The following is a 15,246-nucleotide window of genomic DNA, read 5'->3' on the forward strand; positions in this document are numbered from 1 at the left end:
TGATAGTTTTCCTTTAAAAAGGGACGGGGGGATGTAGTCACATTGAAAATCACCTACAATTTTATTCTAAATAAGCATACAATGAATAAAATGAAATAGAAAATCTAAGGTGTGCTGATCAGTCTGTCTATGAATAATAACAAAGGTATGTATTTTTTTATATACTCATAAAATAAAGCACTTTGTTTTGAGAGTTTTGTTTTCTGGGTACCATCACACCCACAATCCAAATGTTACTCGAGGAAAGTGGAATATGAGACGAGGTTTTATAAAATCCACAAAATACCAATTAAAAACTGATTTCTGGCTACTCAAAAATGCCATTTATTTATGGTAATGACCACAATAGCTCATATAGTAGAAAAAAATACTGTGTTATCTTTTAAAATACTAAAAACAGAGAACTTCAAGAACCTGACTACATTCCATTATAATATTGAATAACTTGCATAGATTCAACTTAAAAGAAATTTACTAATATGAAATTTTCTTGTGCTTCATCTTTGATTTTTTTTGTTTGTTTGTTTGTTTTAGTATTTTAAATGCAGCTAAAAAAAATCAATATAAAAAATATTTTTTTTTTTTAGAAAAGAATGCAAAAAGTACCTTCTTATTCTTGGTCTGTAACAGCAACAGATACATTTAGTTTGCATTAGTTATAATCTTAATCCAGATTTTTTAAAGTTCTTCAAGAGTTCCATAGGGAAGTAGTCATAATTTAAAATTAGGGCATCATGAATCCCATTTGTCCTGTCCACTATTTAAACTGAATACAACTATAACCTGTTGAATGCAACCAGGTATAGTCTCTATTACCTAAAACAATACTGTACTGTGTGTATGCCCCATGTGAACTCAATTTACGGCTTTGTATACTCAGTAACTTCAATAATAATTATGATGATTGCTTTCTAAGGATCGTAGTTTGTCATTATGGTAGCTAAAAATAGAGTCAATGCTACCAGAATAACTTTATTTTCTAAGATGTTATGAATATATTATGAATCATACAATTAGAAAAAGAAAATAAACATATTTTGGTGGTACTGAAACAGATTTGCAAATAGAGGTAATTTACTCAAAATTCAAAGCTTACATTGTTTCATTCCTCTAAGGGACATTGAAAAATGATTAGCAAAGTTTGTTTCCTTTGACAGACTAATATTAGGATCAGTAGATAAAAATGTTTCTCCATTTCCCATCTAAAAGCCACTTGGCCAAACCTCTGGATTATTCATCTTGAGGCAAATAGCTAAAACTAGTCCTGCCATGCAAAACACATGTTATTCTCCAGAAAAGAGTCCAAGAAGTAATTATTCCAACCACAAACATTAATTTACAATTTCTTATATTCCTATTAACCAATGTCAGTAAATGTGGGCTATTATTCCTCAATGATGTCTCAGACCAGCATGTGAGGTTAATGATTTGTGAACAATGAAGTGATCACAGAAATGCCATATAGATACGAAAAAAAGTTTCATTTTGTTTAATTTTCAAATCCTAGGCCTATATATTTATTACTTCATAAAACCTGCTTCCAAAGGACATTGTGTGTCTTTGTAAGAAAACTGGGTATAAATACAGCAGAAGGCAGAACACAAAAGAAAAATTGGGTTTAAAACAGAAATGCTGAAGAGCTAGGAAAAACATCCACTTAGGAAGCTCTTCTCAGATCCAAAGGCTTTAAAAGCTAGATTTCTGCACCTTTGTCATTCTCATTTTGATTGTCTGTTTTCTGTTTCTGTGAAGCAACTTGCCCAAGGCCACAAAGAGTAGAGACAGACGAAAACTCTGAAGTTCTGGGTTTATAGGACCAAGTTCAGCTCATGCCATTCAATTCCATAATGAAACCATTTATACAATTTCTCTGGTTTGAATTCTGGAGTTCACTTGGGATAATGATTTAACACTGTTAAATTTAGATGAAATTAATGCAATTAAAAGTACAGTCTGCTATATTTAGCTTTAGATCCCTTCTTATTTGCATTTGCTAGAAAAACCTAATATTCTAGTGCTGATATAAACTGTATTCATACCCTGGTCTAATATTTTCATTCTACTGCTAGATGTGCTCTATAAATATGTTCAAATCAATTTGTAGGCCCTGAAAACTGACATACGTCCCCCAAAAGCAGTGAATACGTCCACAGTTTTTACATAGTGTTCAAAATTAGTGGTGTCTACTTGCGACAGTTAATAAATGCTATTTAATAATGATGATGGATACAGAGGCTACATCTTCAAGTAAATCAATACATATTCAACTAAGTTGCCAAAGTCAAAGGTAGCCTGTTTCCGATTCAGAAGAAAATGCCTCAAGGGCAAGGAAGTTATTATTTTTTAATGTTTTTAATGAGTTTTGTACTCTTATAGCAGATGGAGCTGAACTTCTGTAATGATTAGAAGTTAACAACGATTTAATCTGACCTAGAAAATTTATTTAGTGTAAGAATACAATGTGTTCACATTCTGAAAAATTCGAAAACATTTTAAAGCATATATGAAACACCAAGGCACAACCCTCATTCCCAAATTGACAAGTTCATTGACTGCAACAAAGTGCCCTGTCAATAATCTATAGCTGTACGCGGTGAGAGAAGGTGGAAGGGGAGGAGGAGGAATGTTCTGACAGTTTTCAGTTCAAACTACCCTCTTGCTCTGATCCTGCAGGTGTAGTACATTAGTACATTTTGAGGCGCAGACTCAAGAGTATTTGGAATCTTAAAACCTGTATATCGTCTCTTTGTTCCCTTCACAACTATTCAGCAAGCACTTACTGAATTCTTACTGCATGGACAGCATTCTATTCAATTAGGCATTATCAGAGGAAATAAAAAGGAATATGAGATACAGTTCCTGCCCTCTAGGACAGGTTAACAATACATTTAAGGCAGCTAAAATAATAGGAGTGAAAATAACACACAACTGAATGCTAAACTTCATTCAAAGAAAGGAAAGATGAGTGTTAAGAGTTAAGGAGGAGGTAAGCTGTCAGCTGTCTTGAAGAATGGACTAAATATGGGTGGGCGAGAAGGAAGATTTTAGAGTCGAAGAAGCTAGAGAGAAGGCATGCTCCCCGAACCTCCCACACCTGCAGCCTGGAACACTGTTCTGTGAGCTAAGTCCTACTCCCCCCTCATGTCTTTGCTTCGTGTGCTCTAAGGAGCCTCAGCAGAATCCCAGGTGAGGTGTCCCTCCTATATGTTCTCACAATAGTGCACTGCCTTCACCCAAAGAACTTTCACACTGTATTGTCAAGTTCAGTTCATTTTTTTTATATTTCCCACTCGATTACAAGCTCTAAAAGGGTAGAGATGAGGTGTTGTCTTATTCACCATTCTATCTCTAGTAGCTAATCCCATCCCCTGACACGTAGCAGAAACTCAATAAATATTTACTGAATGAATGAATGAGAAAACAGGAATGGAAAAGACACGCAGAGAAACGGTGAGGAGGCAGGCCAATCAGAATAAATGGGTCCTACCTTTTGGGGGGTAATGTGAGCAGGTAGGTATCATTCATTCATTTTTTTTCAACACTAGATACAAATAGTATCTACTTATTTGTAAATCACTATGCTAAATGCCAAGAATATAAAATTGAATAAGATATAGTCATGAAGCTGGTGTTTGACATGTTATAGAGACTTATTCTCCAAAGACGTATGTCTTGAGCACAGGATTTTCTAACAGATGTCTGTAAATACAGTGCCAAACATTTGGGTCATTTGAGGCATATGAAGGCTTGTTGGAGGCAGCACAGAAATAATCTCAAAAGCTACCATACAATATGGATGGATGCTATCATAGGTAAGTTCAAGCCATGAAAAGGACACAGCAAAAGATATTTAAATCAGACAGCAGAGGTAAGCAAAGGAGACTTCCAAGAGACAATAATTAAGAACGAGGAAAAACTAAGTGAGGAAGAAAAGGAAGGGTCACGCCAGGTAGAGGGACACATCATGTGTGAAACATGACGCCTTGTACACCTCACAGCTTCAACAAGGCTGTAACTGTGACAGCAGGTGTGGTGTGGTCTGGGAGGAGAGGGGAGGAGTAAGTTGAGAATCAACAGGAAAAACAGGGGCTAGATAGATCACAAAGGTCTTTGTAGGCTTAGCTAAGAAGTTTGAATGTCATCCTAAAAACTATGTGGAGGCATTAAAGGATTTTAAGAGGGTTATTATATTAGAATGATCACGTGTAATTAATTTTTAAAAATTGTTCTGGCAGCAGTGTTGATGATAAACTAGAGAATCAGACTAGAGGTAAATAATAGTACATCTTAAAAAAGAGATAAAGAAAATAGTGTACACCTTTAAACTTAGAAACAGTTTGGGATGCCTAAATTTTACTTCGAAACAGTTCAAGGCAAGATGGGTTAGCTATAACTAACAGTACCCAGAGGGTACTGGGTCAACCTGAAATAATTATTCTAGCTATACGTCACCTATAGGACTCTTTGTACTATTTTGTTGAAAAAAATTTAACTTGAAAAAGGTCAACGAAGACATATTGATCAAAATTATGAATGCCCTGAAGCTGAAAGGGCTACATAATATGTTAAATGTAACATTCTCTTAAGTATAGATCACTAATCCCTATAGAAACCCCATTAAAAAAGTCAAGAATTTTTAAAAGATACACAGCGATGACTACAGAGAAAACAAGATGAGAAAAGATGGCAAAATTTTAGTAGACAGAAAACAGATGCTAAATGTCTATAGGCAAAAAAACAACAACAAAAAGCAAGGCAATTCTCATTACGCTAAGTGAAATATGTCAGAGAAAGACAAATACTGTATATATCACTTACATGTGAAGTCTTAAAAACATGAACTCGGAGATAGGGAACAGATCAGTGTTGCCGGGGCTGGGAGGTGGGCAAAATCCGTGAAGGGGGTCAAAAGGTACAAATTTACAGTTTTACGATAAATAAATCCTGGGGATGTGATGTACAACTTGGGGACTACAGTTAATGATACTGTATTGCATATTCCCAAGACACGAAGAGAGGACGTCTTAAAAGTTCTCATCCCAAGAAAATAAAATTTGCAACTCTGTGTGGTAATGTCTGTCTAAAAACAGCAAGCCAGTTCTTACTGCAGAACTCCAGAGCTGAGAGGTACCAGGTTATCTCCTGAAAACAGGACTGAGAAAGCATCTACACACTCTGTGCCACTGCACAGCCAGCGGGACAGCTGGCCTCCTCCTCCCTGGCAGACGACTAGTGGTTCATTCTCTGAAGATGTGGAATCAGACAGCTGAAGGTGGGATTGAAGAGTGGTACTGGAAACAGGAGCAGTATGTGAAAACCTGCATACCAAAATGGTGAAGACATCAGTCTCCCTTTCACCCGTGAGCTCCCAGAATGCTGCTGGTCTTGTGCTAGATCCCCACGTAGGAGGTTGTGAGGTTCTTCTCCGTGCCATTATTTTTCAGCATTTAAAAAATGTTGTGCCATCCTTATGATGCTGATGGTTTCTGATGAGAAATTGTCATTCAAACTGTTTTCCTTCCATGCGTAGTGTTTGCTTTCAAATTTTCTTCATCTTCACTTTTTAGAACTTTTACTACGATGTGCCTTGCCGTAGATTTCTTTGGATTTATACTCTTCAGGGTTCACAAAGCTTCTTCAATCTGTTGGATTATGTCCAGTCGTGATTCCTTCAAATACTTTTTAGCTCTATGCTCTTCCTCCTCTTCATCTGTGACCCCAAATGACATGAATGTTAGAACTTGGGATTTTTCTCCTAGGTTCCTGAGTCTCTGTTCTTTTTCTCTTTTTCCTTTCCCGATTATTTTCTCTCTTCAGATTAGGTAATTTCTATTGTTCTACATTCAAATTCACTATTTTCTCTGTTCTATCCATTCTTCTATTGAGCCCAATGAGGTTTTTCCCCCCCACCTCTTTCTTATCATATTTTTTGGTTTCAAAATTTCTATTTGGTTCATCTTTATATCTTTCCTTTCTTTGCTGAGACTTTCTATTTTTGTTTGTTTCAGGCATGTCTATAATTGCTCACTGAAGCATTTTTATGATGGCTGTTTTACAATCCTTTTCAGTAACTCTAGCACTATGTCAGCTCAGTGTTAGTAATAGCTGATTGTCTTTTCTCAATGATTTTCTATAGAAACCTGGACATTTTAAATATTATATTATGAGACTCTGGATCTTATTTAAATGTTTTATTTTGCCAGTCCTCCCTGACATCATTCTGACAGGGAAATGGGGTCATCGGTTTGTTACCCCCAGGTAGAGATGGAAGTTCAGGGCTCCCATTCAGCCTTCACTGATATCTGGGGAGGAAAATGGGACTCCTGGTGACTGCTGGGTAGGGGCAGGAGTTCAGGGCCCTGCTGCCGCCACCCTGGCTGGGAAAGGAAAAGGTGCCTCATTACTGCTCCTCACGTGGCCTCCAATGACACCATGTGGGTGTGGCTTCATTACTATGGGGCAGTGGTCAAATCCAGAATCCCCACCAGGCCTCCTCTGACACTTCCCCAGGGGGGAGAGAAAGGAAACCTCTTTACCACCAGGTGAGGCTAAAAGTCCAGGCTCCCCAAGATACCATCCCAACGGGGATGCGGCACCTTGTTCCAGCCTCGCAAGGATGAAAGCCTAGGTGCCTCCACAGCCTGTTAGCGGTGGTGAGGTGGAACCAACATCGCTCTGTGCAGTCTGGCCAGAGTACAGGAATTACTGTGTAAAAGTTTCTGTTTTGCTAAGCTGCCCCTTTCCTCATCCTTTGGCTAGAAAGAGCAGGCTTTTGTTCAGTTTGTTATTTTGGTTTGTGCCTTTTGGCTTTTCCAAGCTGCCCATTTCTCCAACATCCAGCCTGGAATATGTGAGGCCAAAGAAAATGCAGGGATTCCTCACCACACAGTGCACTGGGTCCCATGGCACCGGCCAGTCTCCCTTCTGCTCTCTACTTTTCAGTGTCTCCCTATGTCTGTCTTCTATGTGATGTCCAGAGTTTCAGGTGCACTTAGCAGAAAGAAGAGGGAAAAGGACTTCAACTCCATTTTTCCTAAAGCAAAAGTCAACACCTGTCATTTGACACCATCTCAAAGATACGAGGTAATATTTTCACCACGCTGTTTAGACAAAGGACAGATTCTTATTAATCCAGTTCCATTCAGTGTCCCCTCAATGAGCAGATACCCAAATACAGATGCTTGTGGGTGCCCAATGACAACAGCTTTTCCATGTCGTCAGAGAGAATCCTACTTAGGAACCTTAAAAAAAAAAAGTGCCAACCTCTCAACATCTACTCAACTTAAACAATCTCCACAAACTTTCTCAATCATATTTTAGCTACACAATAGAAACTCCAATGTTTTTCCAATAGCACATCAACCTAAGAATTCTGCCTGGCAAGCATCAGACAAAGTTGGGAAGCTATCCTGATTACAAGATGCCAAGGCACTTGAAATAATAAATAGTGACAGGTTTACAAAATACGTGGCATTTCTCATAACAAGGACTTATACAGCACCCTACTGAAGTGGTTTTTCAAGGAGTGGCAATGAATTCTGGCACTGCAGTCACACCATCGTCACTGGTTAACCCTGTGAACACTTAAACACACTCCCACATGCTGGATGACTCTCTGGCTACACACAAACCAGGAGCGTTAACGGGACACGAGATGATCACATCTTGGCACCATTACTCTAGTGTTCAAATCAGTGTTCCTCTTAGACATTTTTTTTAAACTCTTTTTTAAAAAACTCATGGGAAGTTGTAAAAATAGCACAGAGTCCCATATACCCTTTACCCAGGTTCTCCTAACGGTGACGTCTTATATAGCTATAGCACACTATGAAAACCGGGAAACTGACATTAGTCCATTACTGCTTATTACCCTATGGACTCCTTTAACCTTTTTATATATAAGTCTACAATAGTGAACTTTCTCAGAAAGTCTCCCAGCACTTAAGACATCCTGTCACCAGTCAAACTACCAATCCAAACTTCAAACCCAATTGCAAATTACCTATATACAAACATCCTGATACACTCAAACATATACTCCCTCTGTACATTCATATCTGACACACACAACACCAAGGTTGCACCCACACATGCACAAACTTATACGAAAACAACAGCAACCCATCATTCTCATCTGAGTATGGTTTTCCACTACTCTCTACTTTCCCCTGCTATTACTGCATGAAGATTATGTGGAAATGAATCTGGGGGCTAAAAGAAATCTTTAAAAGCTACATAAGGTAAAAATCCATCCAACGCTTTAATTCTTCTACAACATCCCGACCAATGATTCTTCAGCCTGTGCTTGAATTCCTCTAATGACGTGAAACAAATAAGGTAGGAAGGAATCCAGTCCTCCTTCGGTCAATCCTAATTCTTGAAAGGTATCTCTAATCATTAACCAAAATTTTGACAACTTACACTCATTTACTTCTAGTTTTAGCCTCTAAGGAGATTAACAAGCAAGTCTTATCTCTTACTACCTTTCTCCCAGGAAAACCAGACATCTGATTTGCCCAAGATATTGTTCTGGCACAATTAATATCCCCTTTCACCCTCAAGATTTGAAGAAAACATTGTATAGTCCCGCTAAACTATGGCTAGCCTTTAAAAATATGAAGATTATACATGTTTTTATCAAGTTAGTCATGGCTCACTTTTCACTGTTCTTTACATGATATGATCTGGAGGGCCGTCACTAGCCTTACCATTTCATCCTTGCTTCTGAATGCACACGTTTATTTATAATCCAAGAGCCCTAATGCCTAAATTCCTTGTTGCACATATATGTTAATGAAGGGTTTTCTAATCCCACTTAAAGACAGAAAGTCACTTATTTATCTTTGAATACCAGACCAAGATACAGCTGTAGAAGGACTGTCTCCCGGGATAGACAGACACGTGAGCGTCTTGAACAGAGGTACTAGGTAGCAGTCTCACATGATACCAGTAGGTGTCGCTCTGTATATAATATACTTCAAGTTACTTAAGTTTCGATTCATTCATTAAATATTTACTGAGCACCCTTATGTGCCAGGCATGGTCCCTGGTGCTGAAAATATAGAGGTGAACAATAAACTCACAATCTTGTTCTCCGGAGCTTACGGTCTAGACATTAATGAACACATCTGCTTTATCTACTTTCTATATAAAACTTATAAAATAATCGTATTTCTGGGGAAATTTTATTTTCCTAAGCTAAGAGGCAATAACACTCAAAATAACCCGTAAAGAACAAATACTGTAATGAGATGAAATCAGAGAAACTGTGTTCTGCACAAGCTAGATTAATGTACCCTGTATTTTCTAGCTGTTTAAATTTAGTCAACACTTCTCTTCCAAACGTCAAGTTTCTAAAACCCAAGTTTTACGTATTCCTCAGTACAGTGGCTAGGACTCTACCTTAAAAAATAATTCAAATGTTTAAAAATCTACCTATTTGTACCTACGCTACAAATGTTAAGAGATTATTTGCAAAGCTTCTTTAATTCCCAAACATGTTGCCTTACCTCTACTTAGAAAAGTTCAATGTCACCTTCTAAATACCAAGTACACTTCTCAGGTTAACAGAATAAAGACAGTGATGAAATGTGCCTCAGCCGAGACTTGAGGAATTCCTCTACTGTCAAAAGTCCTTAGTCGAATAAACCAGAACTTCACTGTGACTTACTCATAATTAGAGCACAGCAATGAAAGAACACGCTTTGTCAAAATAAACAGATCTAGGAGAAAGAGCAGGTACGGTACATCAAAAAAGTTGATTTGCCTGTACAGAAGAAATCCAAGAACCTAGAAACTATTCAATTCCTATTTTACTTCTCTGTACTCTCAAATAGAATGTTCTCCCACTGGAAAAGCTAGGGAAAACATGGTTAAGGCATTATTTCAGGCTCAAAACTCCTACTGCTTACAAATCTTTAAGTTCAAAACTCACTCCTATGAATTTATTTGAGAAAAATGATGCTTGTGAGAATTAACCAAGACACTGACAGCTTCAAGTAACAGCCAACCTAATGTCCCCTTTGGAATACCTCAAACTATTAATTACTGTCTAAATTCCCTGAGATACATGGCATATTGTTCACTTGTATCATGGAATCACATGAATACTTTAGAACACTAGAGTTACAAATGACCACTAAGGTGGTTCATAAAAGATAGTTAATGTAAAAAAGATCTAAATTAATTTTTACCTTAATATTACATAAGGCATTTTCTTTGACTTTAAAGGTAAAGTAGTGATTAATCAAATATATTTAAAACACAGTTTATGGGATATGGTTTCTAAGTTACACTTGTAAATTCTCTGAGAGGCCCAGTACTATTAACGTTTGGCATATCTCAGATGTGCATATCTCAGATGGGGGGAAACTCAATGGCAGATACCTCCGTAATCTCAGTATTTTTATTCCAAATATGAAAGTCTGGGGGGTGGGAGTTAGTGTATTGGAAAAAGCACAGCTTTTGACGTCACAAAGATCTAGGTTTGAATTCTAGCATTACTCTAAATTTAATCTATGTGATTTGGGGGCAAGTAACTTAACCTGTTCTAAACAACACTTTCCCACCAAGATGCAAGTAACAGAGCTGTGAGAGGATTAAATAAGGATAAAATATAAAATGACTAATATATGGCCTGACACATAGTAGGTGCTCAATAAATAGTAGTCATTAGGAAAATGCCATTTTTCTTTCTGACCATTAGGTTGACTATACCAGTTAATGCTGAACAACTCTGACTCACTAATTAATGCTGAACAACTACCGACTCACTAGTAAAGACACAAAATGTCTGGTAAAGACACAAAATGTGTCTTTACCCTGTTGTAACAGGTTTAAAAAACCAAACCCCTTACTTCACTGAATGCCAACAAATATGCACCTTCTCCTTTAGCTCCAATATATTTTGCATGACCTTACATAAATTGCTTAGATAAAAGCTTTTTTCTCTTCTGCTTTTGTTATTTTAAAGTGCAGATGCATTTGAGTCATTTTCTCCTTTTGTTTCATATCCTTAAGATCCAAAGCTTCAAAGCCATAATGTCAGCATGCAGTCAATTTATAACTGAACTCTTGAAGAGACACTGAAGAATTACCTTGTCAATCACCCCAAGGACTCTGAAGGCCTTCAGCTCCTCGGCAGGGCTCCTTAGGTTCCAAGGGGGCCTTGAACTTAGTGATCCTGGAGGCTAATGGAAGATATCAAAGATTATACATCAATCAGGGAGGTACTTGAAGGAAGGCTGCCTGCTGAAGCAAATGCCAGGCCAAAAGAAACTAAATTTATCATAAATCAGAGGATGGAAACATGAAAGGAGAAGTTGCTGTTTGTCTGTAATGTAAAATAAAAAAAATAATAAAATCAAAACTAAAGAAAATCAAAAAGAAAAAGCAAGAAAAAGTTCCAAGTAAATAAATCATGATAACATTGAAAACAAAATTTTAAAAAGAAAAATTAATGAGCTGATACAGTTTCTAGAGCAATAATTCAGTTCAGAACTGTACAACTATAATGAAACTTTGTAACAAATGGATAACTGAGGCAACAATCAATCACATCCTTATATTTACCCCAGACGGCTCAAGAGTAATTTACAACAGGGAACTAAAAAACAATGCCACCATAGATAAACTTGAACACAAGTCATTATCTCTCATCCTGAAACTACAGTCCATTAATGTTACTTTACAATTATAAACTATGTTTTAAGAAGGATTGGCAGATTCAAGTTCAACCAGAAGAAATACCAATAATGGTGAAAAATTAAGGAACTCCATCACATAACCAATAATTATTAGAACTAAACTTGTTTAAGCTAGGAAGCAGATGATTTACAGGAGGAAAAAAAATTTTTTAAATATCTGAATATCTGTGATGTGGACAATTTAGTCTGTTAGCTACATAGAGTTCACAAAAATCAGTGAAAACAGGAAGGGATATTTCAGTACCACACACAATAAAAGAATCACCCTAACTTCCCATCTGTCGGTCTTAGTTTTTCCCTATCAGTAAAATAAGACATTAGACTAGGTAAACTCCAAAGACACCTGCATTTAGCATTTAATGTACAACCAGAAAGCAATGCTATAGTAATCCTTACATTAAAATGGTGATGCTGCAAAGGATGACAGGAAACACAAAGCCTTATATCCTCAAAGCAGACCTTTCATTGCCAAAAATCTATTAGACTATATAGGAAATATGCCCCAGCCCCCACCCATGAGTGGAAAATAAATATCCTGATTAACCGAGTGTCACGATTAACAGCTACTGAGACACCAGTTTGGTACTTAAAGCCCTTGTGCAGGCCAACATCCCAAGACAGGAAGCTCCTTGAGGACAGGAAATACGCCTTATTCATCTTTATATTCACAGTCCCTAGCACGTTAGTTGAAAAGAGAGAGGAAGAGCACACTAAAGAGGAAGAAAGGAGAGAGGAAGGAATCAAGAGAGGGAGGCTGCACTGATAAATTAGGTGTCATTTACAAATGGGAAAACTCTCACTTGGGAAATTTGCGAAAAGCAGCAATTCTAATTGCTTTCCAATTGTGTGTGTGTGTGTGTGTGTGTGTGTGTGTGTGTGTGTGTGTTTAGGTTTAGCAAGGAAATACTAACTTCAATATACCGGAAGAAGTGATGTTTGATTGAAAACAGAAGACGACTATTTATTTTTTAAAAGTACTTAACTTTAATAATGGCAATTGGACTGAATAATCTTTTAAAATCAATTTCATTTACACTTCTAGGATGTGTTTCAAGAAATACTTATTTAATATCTCATTCCATGAGGTGCTGAGCTAGGTGACATAAAAAACCGATACATCTCTGCCTCCCTAAAAGCTTAAAATCCAAAGGGGAATTTTTAAGGAGATGAAAACACTTAGAAGGGTATTTTTAAGACACACATCATAGAAATAGTCTTTCCTACCTTAATTTATATTACATTTTCCACCTTCATTCCCTCACTCTACCCTAAGCGTAGTACTTACAAGAAGTTATTTTAATCCCCATTTTACAGGTAAATAAGGGGAAGTTTAGAATGGTTGACTAAATGGTGGTCAGAAAGATCGGTGCCAGACCCCAGACTGGAGCCCCACCTCTATTGCTTGCAGTCTTTCTGCTACACAACACAGTCTGATACTTAAAAAGTCATCTCCTCCTCCTCTATTATCAAGAAAGAATAAGAACTGCTCATGATTTGGGTAAAAGGAATGTTGAGAAAAAGTTACAGAAGGAAAAAGAATACTTTAAACAATAATGCATCCATTACATCGTCTTTGAAAATATGGCCAAACGTAGCCAACATCCCTGTCTCCTACTTACACTTTCTAATTCTCTGATGTCATTGGATCTATCAGTTTCCAAAGAAAGTTATCGGTTCACTTTAGCAATCTCAACAGCCAAGACAGCAAACTACAAAATCTCTACTGCACCTTTCAATAAATAATTCCTGTGTGTCCACTATGTGCATGACAACTGAAAAAGATACAAACTGTCAAAAAGGCACAGTTGCTAGCTTCAAGAAGTTTACAACTTGAGGAGCTAAGCCAAATACATGAAAAGGTTAAATTACAGTAAAACTTCTTCGGAAAATACACAACAATAGAGATAAGTCACTAGTTAGTGTATGATAAACTGTGGTCTCAGAAAGAAGTAGAACTAAAGGTGATTTTTAAATGCTATGTAGCAATTAGGTTAGGAAAAGGAAATCATATATAGGTTTGGAAAGAAACTTGCCTGGCTAGGGAAAAAACAGTCAAATTGTAGAACAGAGGGAAATAAAACTACACACTTAGGGTCAGTTTTCACAGGCCTTGAATGCCAGGAAGAAAAGTCTGGGCTATTATTCTCCAAAGTCTAGAAAACAAGTTTTTGCACGAGAAACAACCCAATGAAATCAGTGATTTAATAAGGTTACTTTTGTAAAGATGGGAATGGTGAAGTTGTAATGGGGAAAGACCAAAGGTAAAGGGATCATTAAAGTTCTCTTTCTACTTTAGCCATCTATAAAAGTTTAAGATCAAAGAGACGAACAAAGAAAGATCATGAAATAAAATCATCAATAAAAAAATCCTGTATTTCTTATATGCAGCATTTAAATTGGGTAGAATCCCTATAGATCTCTTCCTTTTTTCAGACGGCAAAAGGAAACATAAATCTACAGAATTTGAAGAACAGAAAGAGACAGAGATCAAGTCTGACATTCTTTTTTTTTTTTAAATGAGAAAACTGAGAAGCAGCAAGGTTAAACAACTTGTCTAAGATGACAAAACTAGGTAATAGGTAAGAGGGGATGAAATCTTACTGATAAAATAATAGGACATTGTTTGGGGAAACTTCAGCCGATGCTACGGGGTTGGGGGAGGAATGCAGTGTGTGGCCAGACAACAAGGTTTATTTCCTTAAGGGAAAAAGCCAAATGTTCACTTAATGTATTAGTTACTGTAGCAGAAGGTGCCTAGAGAAGAAGCAAGGGGTAGTTGTATTCATCTGAACCAAAACTAAATACAGGGGTTATGGAGGGGGGGAAGAGGCAAAAATATATGAGGATCCAACAACCTTCAAAACCAAAGATAGCAAGTACGTATCACTCAACGGCTCAAGCCCATGGCAGAGATCTCTGTTAACCCCTCATTCTTTCCCACAACACAGTGCTCTTTGGATTAGGCAGCACACTAGTATTAATAGAATTTATTTACTATCCCTCTTCTCGTTCTCTAAATGGCTAACTGAAGCTTACCTTTGTGGTTTTTTTCAAACGGAATTTTTTTAAGTTACTGTTTATCCAGCCCACCGTCTTTTTCACTCAGTATTACTCCCTATTCTCAATGTGTTCTAGCTCTACTTTTACCAATCAGCGAGCGCAGTACTTCTCAAACTTGAACATGTGTGCACATCGCCTGAGGACCTTGTTAAAATGGAGATTTTGATGTGGAGAGGGAGGGAGGGAGGGCTAAGATTCTGCATTTCCAACAAGCTCCCCCTGTGACGTGATGCTGTTGGTCTAGCAATCACGTTTGGGGTAGGCTCAGCTATTTCTCCTACAGTCACCTCAGAGTAAGTCACCATTTCTTGGGGGGAAATAAGTAATCCAGGGCAAAAGGAAAGCACTACAAAGAACTTACCCGGAAACCACACTCTAAATCCTGATAGCTACCTACTCTAGTTTCTGAAGTTGGCTTTATATGTTCTATAGATGTTTGGCTTTGCCAAATTTTCACTAGGAACCTATTAACCCTCAATAT

General features: G+C 37.3%; 1 protein-coding gene across 4 annotated transcripts in view; it reads right to left on the reverse strand.

The window, feature by feature from the left end:
• Nucleotides 1-15,246, reverse strand: part of RPS6KC1 (ribosomal protein S6 kinase C1) — a 141,408-nt gene that overhangs the window by 49,312 nt on the left and 76,850 nt on the right. For 2 of the 4 annotated variants that reach the window (XM_074322170.1, XM_074322173.1), the window contains exon 9: nucleotides 11,097-11,189. The exons of 1 other annotated variant lie outside the window; for it this stretch is intronic. In XM_074322170.1, coding sequence (XP_074178271.1) covers nucleotides 11,097-11,189 — 93 coding nt within the window. Of the gene's footprint in view, nucleotides 1-4,818; nucleotides 5,609-11,096; nucleotides 11,190-15,246 lie in introns of those variants that run through there. One more of the 4 variants, XM_074322172.1, reaches the window with a different exon arrangement.

Source organism: Rhinolophus sinicus, linkage group LG17 (genome assembly GCF_036562045.2).
Source record: "Rhinolophus sinicus isolate RSC01 linkage group LG17, ASM3656204v1, whole genome shotgun sequence".
NCBI lineage: Eukaryota > Metazoa > Chordata > Mammalia > Chiroptera > Rhinolophidae > Rhinolophus > Rhinolophus sinicus.